Source organism: Anarhichas minor, unplaced genomic scaffold (assembly GCF_050575085.1).
Source record: "Anarhichas minor isolate MPS153535 unplaced genomic scaffold, ASM5057508v1 ptg000027l, whole genome shotgun sequence".
Taxonomy (NCBI): Eukaryota; Metazoa; Chordata; class Actinopteri; order Perciformes; family Anarhichadidae; genus Anarhichas; species Anarhichas minor.
In genome coordinates, this window is record NW_027466473.1 from 8,190,140 (window position 1) to 8,199,103 (window position 8,964).

Below are 8,964 nucleotides of genomic sequence, written 5' to 3' on the forward strand. Positions count from 1 at the left end.
GCCAATCTACTTTGCATGATTAATTCACAGTCAGCTCTGCTGCGGTAAACAACGCAGCCATCCTGCACTACAACCGCAGTAGAACTCAAATACCATGTGAAGTCAGCCAGCTTTACCCACTTGGACACATTATTTTTCAATAAAGAACGATGAATTTTAGTTTTGCCAATTGATTTGTCAATAAACAAGCATGTCAGCAAACAAATTCTTACCTGATGACTACATCAGATCTGCAGGTTGACAGTGATTCTCAACATCATTATGTTCAGATTTGTTTGCATTTAGACGGAGATGATACACATACGTATCTCCCACACCTCACTTTAGTGAAATACAATAACCTTGTGTTACTTGAACCTTGGATCGGTCCACCACGTTGGTCCAGACCTAAATATCTCAACAATATAATGGATTACCAGGATGTTCTATTCAGACATTCAGAGGATGACTTGTAATAACTTTGGTGATCCTTTAACTTTTCATTTCGTGCCATTATCAAGACAAAAGTACTTGAAAACAACTGATTTACCTTATAGCCTCGGCTATACTTACTTTTTAATAAGCTATAGCTTACTGTAATAAGGGCAATATTACAGACCCAGTCCCAGCCTCTATTACACCTTTTAATGTGATGATGTGATTGTAAGAGCTCAATAATATCAAACCATTTCAGTACTTATACATTTAATTATTCTAGGGGTAATTCAGGAGACATTCAACACTTTAAAATGATTAAAAAAAACAATTAAAAAACATTATTTACAAAACAATTAACAAGGACGTGAGCAGAGGATAAAGTCACACTCCCTCTGTGTGTGTTGTAATCACAGCTTCTCTCTTGGTTGTGGTTGCTGGGCCCGGGCGCTCGTCCGTGTTACTGCATGCGAGTATGAGAGAGTGACCTCCCACACAGCATTGTAAAAGCAAGATGGCAGAGTGCAGCTCAAGGAGTTCAGCAGAAGGATGCTGAAAAGCACATTCTACTCATGTTTTAGGTAGCTAGCGTTAGCAGGACGTTACATGGATTTATGTCACTCGGCAGAATAAAGAAATAGCTCCTTACCAAGCTGAATGTTTGACTAAAATAACTCCGTACTGTAAAACTCAATATTCCAACCCAATGAAATAATAGCAGAGATGTACCGTATTTTCCGCACTATAAGGCGCACTTAAAAGCCTTTAATTTTCTCAAAAAACGACAGTGCGCCTTGTAATCCGGAGCGCCTTATATATGGATCAATTGGTTAATTGGTTGATCCATACTGGTTGTACACGGCGCTCTGTCAAAATGTTTCAGTACGACTGGTAAACTACAAAGCCGCACCGCGGTAAACACCAGTACTGTGCTTACTCCTAGTCCAACACCACTTGTGTGTATAAAGACCCCAAAATGGCACCTTTCAAGAGACAGGCTTACGACGCTGAGTTCAAACTCAAGGCTGTCAGCTACGCAGCCTCTATTGATCAAAAATCAATAAAGTTTGACTGAATGATTTATCTGACTGTTTTGTTGACATTCCCTTTAGCACAGCTCCATCTAGTGGATGCATAACGCAACCCCAGTCAAACGTTTGACTGTAGTAGCTTCTATTCTATGCGCCTTATAATCCGGTGCGCCCTATATATAAAAACAGTTCTAAAATAGGCCAATCATTGAAGGTGCGCCTTATAATCCGGTGCGCTTTATAGTGCGGAAAATACGGTACATCCTCTTGCTTGCCTAGAGTCTACTTACTACTTAAGGGGAACTTTATTCTTTTGTTAATCTCGTTGTGTGCAAAGAGGCCTTTCTCTGTGTTTTACAACACGTTGCTATGAAACGCGAATGAAGGGAGGGAGCTGTGGCCAACGCACGTTTTTTTTTTTGTTAAAGCATTTTATTTTTCGACAAATATTAAAAACACGTTTCTAGAATACATCATTTAGCTTTAAGGAGGCAAAACTCCTGTGCCACGTTCTTGTTAACTTTTACAGAGGACCAATAGTACTAATAGAAAGCATCCTGACTGGAAACATTACAGACTGCCATGTGCACAGCCAGGACAGGAGTGCTCTACAGCAGGGGATTCAAATCGGCCAGAACATCTTTGTTACCCATCTACAGGCAGGAATTGATATCAGTGAGGTGAGGTGCCTACACAGAGCCCAAAAGATATTAAAAGACAATACCAAGCCCAGTAACAGCGCGTTCGACCCTGCTGCTAACTGATTAAGCACAGAGGTGAAGGAACCTTCATGTCCAGGATCAGGCCTGCAGACCGAAGCAGCGTGCGGAGCTGAGGACGTCGTCTCTGGTCAGATAGCATCCACAGAGCTGCCTCAGGCCAGTGAAAGACTCCCTCCCATGCATGACACGCCAGTTGTCTATGAAAATCACCTCGTGAAGAAAAGAGAGGGTACAGTTCTTAGATCATACTGAAAGACACTTACATCTGTATCTTTCCAAGTTTCCTAAAGCTGTAAATGAAGTGGCTGAATTGGACATTTGGAGAGCTTTTATACAAGAAGTGTAACTTTCTTACTTTCCCTGGAGCCAGTTTCACCCACAGCTCGTTCTCTGGTCGCCTCAGTTCTGTAGTCAGCTCTCGATGTGCCACGTACCATCGCTGAACAAGGTCATGGGGTATTGTGTTTATCACTGATCGGTCATAGTTGTTGTATCTGTTGATAAAAGATACAACAATCTTGCTTTTGATTCGAAATTCAAAAATATGTTTTAATGCCTTTTAAAACGACTTAATATTTCTTTAAAAACCGGGACAAATTTGCCTTATTAATACATTTACTCAAGGGAAGTCTTGCATAACTTAATAACAAGACATATAAAGCTTTAGCTCTACATTAAAATCCTAAAATGTTAATATCTTATAATTCACTACTGCACAAACATGAGTAAAATCACATCAAACTAAAGCGCTGACATACCGGATCAGAGACATTTCATTGTTCCAAGGATAGACGTTCAGCACGGGGCCGATGCCTGTCATGTGGTTTTGGTGGTTCTCAGAGGTTTCAATGTACTCGTGCCTGATCGGCACACGTGCAAGCAGCTCAAAGTTTTCAGGAGACTGCTGGCGCACTTTCTCAGCGGCGTAGAACCCATCTACAAGTAGTGTCCTTCCCCCAGTTCCCTCATGCCTGAGGCAGTGGAATACCTGGATTCTGCAACAGCAATCTGCGTCATTGAGTTAGAAAATGCCAACATTTTCTTAGGTTTTGTTTAGGATGTAACTAAATTCCTTTCTATTGGGGCTGTGTTGAAATCCCATATCAGCACATCCCTGCTGCACCTACCCACATGGTTCCTGAAAGTAGGAGGTGTCAGTGTGACGGTCCAGGGCCAGCTGGCTGTAGGCAGAGTCTCCTCTGGAAAAATCTGAAGTTAAAGACCACATTCTTCCGTATGTAGTCTCCCTAGTGGATCAGTAACACAGAAAAACACAAGTGGATTAGGAAGAAGTCAACAGGGCCGAACATCTTCTGGGCTGCCCGTGAATTTTGCCACTGAAGGTAAATCGCTAATGCTGAATATGGTTGCATAAGAATGTCATTTGTGAAGTTATACAGTTTCACAGTCAGCACTTAATACCTGATCAGACTGACCCTCTGGGCCACTGCCTCTGTGGCCTCGACTGTAGCTGGGACATCATCTACAAAAGCGATCCCGTACAGAAGATAGTTTTGAAGAAACTTCTTCACTTCGTCATCACTGCTCATAAACGTGTCCCATTTGGCGGAGGGTGCGTTTGCATTTTTATAGATGTCTGAATTCCAAAGGACACGTGGCTGGACGGTGCTCTGCTTCTTTGCTTCATAGCTGTTCTCAGCTAGCCAGCTAAGGCTGTACTTTGACACATGACCTCCAGGCCCTGGGACACAGAAATTGAATATGTTGTTATTAGGCACAGTTAATGGAGTTCAGTGTGTGTGTGTGTGTGTGAGAGAACTATTCGTTTGGTACTTAAGTACAAAATATCCTGAAATGATTAGAGCATTCTAATCTAATCTTAAATCTAATCTCATATTTTAAAGCTCTTTCCTTTTAAGGGGCCTTGTGTCATGTGCATGAACAAACTTAAATGGGAAAATAACCTTTGCACTGCAGCACATAAGGTTTTACAAGATTACAGATCTAACAAAGCCAACCCCCCTTTCTTTCATGACCTGACCACACCCTCGGGATTAACTGACAACAGAGTGAATCTGCACAAAACACACCCATCACAGAGTGAAAAGTGACCTTTGCATGAGCAGAGAACTTCTCAAGTCAGTGGACAATGACAATTTGCTCTCATGATTGGCTCATTCACTGCGTTGTATCTGACTAAATAGCCCTAGAGACAATAGACGCAATTTATTTGTTCATTGGAAATGAGCGATTGAATCTGGCCCAAGGTTGCATGTTATAAATGCCTTATTTCATATTGTATCGCTTTATTTCTTGGTGCTTGTGTACTTTAAACTGACTTACACGTGAGGAGGAGATGGCCATCTTGCACAGTTGTATTGTCAGGACGGATGTTGAGGTCTATACTCCCAGTGTCCAGGTTTCTCTGGTTAGTCCCGGAGTTGTATGAGGAGGGGGAGCGGCAGTGATCCCGCAGCCACAAGTAGTTCAAACGCATAGGCGTCCCTCCATAGTTGATCACTGGCGAAATCATCACATGCACACGGTCAACAGTGAGTTCTGTCTCACACATACGTGCAAGCATAGGTTAAAATGTTGTCAATACTCACCGAGACAGTCTTCCAGAGACTGAAATGTTGCTGAACCCGCAGCACACGCGCGGATCTGCATCATGTGACTCCATGGTAGCTGCGAGCTTCTGAAGCCAGACAGCAGCTGAGGCTGAGCCTGTTTAAGCGCGGGTCGCAGTATCCTATTGAACGTGCCCAGCATCGTGAGCACTGTTCGGTGTAAAAAGTAGAATGAACCCCAAACTTAAAATGGTAACGTTCTTCTTCGCCGATAAGCCACGCATGATCTCCCTCAGCGCTCCACCTCTTCACTCTTTACTCTCACAAAATGTCTTCATAAATCGAGATTAATTATTAAACACGGCTAAATCGCTCTATTGCAATTTTGGTTCGCACCTGACATACACCTCGATTGAAATCATGAAGCCGGAAAAGTGGGTAAATTCGGCGCATGCGTGGTCCCCTCGACCTCAATACCCGGATGCACAGCGTTTATGGCGTGTGTGCGTTGACTCAACTTCTAAATAGAGGTACACCGCGATACAATTCAGTGAGATGGATGCAAAAATAAGTGAAGACCCATGTGTGCACAACAGGTTATTATAATATAATATATTATTATTGGTGTGGAAATTTTAAATATCGTTCTTTTAGATATAACTTATAAGGTGTAGCGCGCGGTGCCCCCACACGCTTTTTTAATTTTTAATCAATAAAAAAAAATATTTTAATTAATTTCTTTTTTTTCTTAATTAAAAATTATTTTTTATTTAATTTATTCACAATTATTTCTTATCAAAATGTTTTAATTTATCAAGAAACAAGAAGTAATAAATAAATAAGAGGCCTTTTGTTTGAAACGAACAAAAGTGGAACAAGGGGCTCTCAGCTGTGGATGCGCGAACTGAGAGGACCCTTGCCGGCGACGGACAGACCCGAGCTGCCGTCGGAGTGACCACGGATCCACGGCACCTGTGCCCCGCTGTCCGGTCACTCCCTGTGAGCGCCCCTGATTGCAACGAGAGGCTGTGAGAAGGGGGAGAAAGGCGAAGTTCAGGTCTCTCTCTATGTGAATCGCTCACCTGGCCTAATGGGAGAGCGTGGCCGATAGCTCACCCCTCCCTGATTTGCCTCAATGCCTCCGCTTAAAGAGAACCTCGGACCGGTAGCTGATTTGACCTAAATGGTAATAAATTGCCAACACGAGCCCAGTATCGATAGCTCGTTTGCTTTCTTTTCCGAATCGCCAAACAGGGATATACTAAACAGTATAATCGGTCGCTCGAATAGCCGTTGGTCTTTATAAATCCTTTTATTGAATTTATTTATTTTATATCAAATTTCAATTTATCCGTCCCTGCTCAGAGCTCAACAGATATAAAGCTCTTTCAAAATAAAGCGGGACTTCCCCGGGTTTCTCTTACCTATAGAAAACGAATGCTAGAATGTGAAGATGTGTGTGCGCATAAAGTATGCAATCAGTTGTGTGCCGTGCTGAGATCGCTGCAGACTTACCACAGGGGCTGGGCTGCCTCTCCCTTAAGAGAAGCCCTCTCCTCTCTGAGTTCCCAAAACAGTTGAAGAAAAGAGTGGGTCAGAAAAAGCTAAAAAAGTTCCTTATTTATTTTTGTCCAATTCAAAGTATATTCTCTTGGTCCAAATACAGAGAAAACGTGATTAATAACAGGAAAATATAAAAATCAACAAAGTATTTTAAAACCCTCTTGTGCCCTCAGCTGAGCAGGCTGTGTTCAATTGTCCGGAGTAAAAAGTTTAAAAAGATTAACTCAGCGCAGGTTCTAACCTGATGGCTTCTTCCCCAACTCTGCCTTTTCCTTGAAGACCGAGAATACTTATAATCTCTAACACCCCAGGGGCTTGGTGCCTCCGTGGGGTAGGACAGTATCAGGCCTTTGATCGTACTGTTTATCTAAGTCAGCAGTATATGCCGACACCATTATATCTGCTGGTACTCAGAACACATGAAACACCCCGCTCACTGTTTGATGCCTTCAGGACACAGAGATACATGACACTCCAAACAATAAAACATAAAACACCTTTTATCCCCAGCGTAAAGACGTGGTCAAGTGCCGGTGCTTAAGGCAACCGGGAAAGACCCTAAGTAATAAATCGTGAGTACAAAGACTGGCTGGCGCCCTCGGTATTTCCAGAGCGCCCCTCCTGCGTGCAGCTGTGCATCCATCACAACATCACAGGCTCTACCTGTCCCCTATAGGGTTCAGAGTAAGGCCAAGGTTCTCATCCATGTGTGTGACTAGCTAACAGGCTAATGCAGAGTGCCAACCTCAGCAGGTGACTCGTGTGAACTTAATGTGCAATGGTGGAATGGTGAAACGCCCCCACCATCCCTGCTCCCATGTGTAGGCGTGTGTGTGTGTGTGTGTGTGTGTGTGTGTGTGTACGCCCCCCTTCCACGTACGTCCGTACGCAGAGGGTGTGTGTGACCACAGAAACATGCCTGTGCGACAGGTGCAATTTTATAAGAGACTCAGCCTCCTATGTCTCTATTTTATTTTTGTTTTTCTAACTTTTTATTTGTTGTTATTTCAAGGTGTTTGTTAACCCCTAATAACCCTGGCCTTCCGTCTAGGAGCATCACAATTTCGCAAAACACTATGTTCAACAAAGGAGACGAGATAATGTGCATATATACTCTGTTTTGTCTATTCATTGTTGTTAGACCTCAGAACCATCCGTGGGGAAAGAGCTCTATCCATTCAGCTGAATTATTATTAGTGTCTGTTCAATATGTTTTTATATTGTAAGAGTTTTCTCATCTCGATTATTTCTCACCGGGAGGTTAAAAAGATTATTTTCCACCACAATTATTATTATTATTTGGGCCCAGACAATGGGACTCACACAGGTAGACTCAACCAACAGAAGTGTAAAGGATAACCCAGTCTTAGTTTATAGTCAAGCAACAAAGAAGCGGACACGCAGGTATACCGCAAACAAATCAGATGACTGCAGGGGTATCTATCGCTCAGGGAGTTGTTCAGCTGGGGTGGAAGGGGCTTATCTCTAAACATGTTCACAGGATCCTGTGTTCCCAGCAGGCAAGTGTATCTCTTACACATTGTAAGAGATTGGTAAGGGCTGTCATCGCTATTCAAATTGCAAAAAGAGCAAAGGGAGATGGACGTTTTCAAATGCAGTTGGAATGGTAAAAATCTGTGCAGCTACTGTGGAGATATCAATGTTTAAAGTCTCAACTGTGTGTGGTTGATTTCAACTAATTAATCCAGGGAAGCATACATTGAACCCACCGACGACGGCCTAAAAGAAACGGCCTTTTTCACAGTAGACATCTTGTCACGGCAGCAAAAGAACATGTTAACACCAACAATGGCTCTGTTCTCGTCGAGTGTCCCAGTAAGCCACGACAGTGAGCCCGCATTCACAATACCAGGACCCTGAAACTAAAGCAGCTAAATTGAATTCAGCCGTCGTTTTATTATTTACCCCTGTGCTTTTCTTACTGTGACAAATCCAAATGTCTCCTGTGAAAGAAATGAATGCTTTTCACCTGATGGCTGCGTGTGCATGTTTTATGATGTCAGCGGGAAGTGGTCTTTGTTTTAGATGAGGTGGGGCACCTCATCTAGGAAACACCACAGGAGAGGTGGAAAACCTCTGAGGGCAACGAGTGAGAGAAGGCGAGTAACTGGATGTGACATGACAGGAGACGTTATAGGGACGCAGCAGGACACTGACAGAGTAATTAGAGGGTAAATGAGGTGAGTCTGTGGCAGAAGTAGTGTGTGCTGCTCACCTGACAGCATGAGAGGCCTTTTCTACTCTGGAAACCTGACAGCTGTTTGAATGAGAGGCAGAGGTGAAGCTAATAGCTTGCTCACCCCATATTCACAGATGAGGCCATGTTAGGCGGATGGCTGATACAAACCTGCATGCTGGCTCCCTCTGGACTCCTCTCTGGAAATTGTCTGCTTTTTAACACACAAATCACCTGGCTGAATACCGCTTTCCTTTTCCCCCAGCTACCAATTATCTGTTTTGTTGTGCTTCACAACGAAGAGCAGTGGTACACAGCTGTTGGCCCTGCTGCACACTTTGGTATCCATATAAATTGGGAAGTTTAATAGAAGAAGATTCCGGATGCATAAATCATAATAGAGCAGCCAAACAGAAGTGTGATCATTTTACCATGACGATTACGAAGTAATCCTCTGTATGAAACTGTTATATAGACGGGAGTGATTTGTGCATCAGTAAAGAATT

At 43.0% G+C, this 8,964-nt stretch overlaps 1 protein-coding gene across 1 annotated transcript; it reads right to left on the reverse strand.

The window, feature by feature from the left end:
- Positions 1-560: 560 nt before the first annotated feature.
- On the reverse strand, positions 561-6,254 carry tmlhe (trimethyllysine hydroxylase, epsilon). The gene is made up of 8 exons (XM_076102616.1): positions 6,214-6,254; positions 4,738-4,908; positions 4,472-4,648; positions 3,590-3,869; positions 3,295-3,414; positions 2,926-3,162; positions 2,523-2,661; positions 561-2,377 (listed from the first exon to the last, which is right to left on the reverse strand). Exons 2-8 carry the CDS (start codon positions 4,898-4,900, stop codon positions 2,246-2,248), a joined length of 1,248 nt encoding a protein of 415 aa, XP_075958731.1. The 5' UTR covers positions 4,901-4,908; positions 6,214-6,254; the 3' UTR covers positions 561-2,245.
- Positions 6,255-8,964: the final 2,710 nt, after the last annotated feature.

Bases quoted from the DNA above. Each gene is read 5' to 3' on its own strand.
- tmlhe (XM_076102616.1), bottom strand. From the start codon at position 4,900: ATGCTGGGCACGTTCAATAGGATACTGCGACCCGCGCTTAAACAGGCT. The intron at 3,415-3,589 runs GTATTAAGTGCT...CTGATCCACTAG, and splicing joins CAGAGGGTCAGTCTGATCAG to GGAGACTACATACGGAAGAA. The intron at 3,163-3,294 runs GTAGGTGCAGCA...TTGCTGTTGCAG, and splicing joins TACTTTCAGGAACCATGTGG to AATCCAGGTATTCCACTGCC.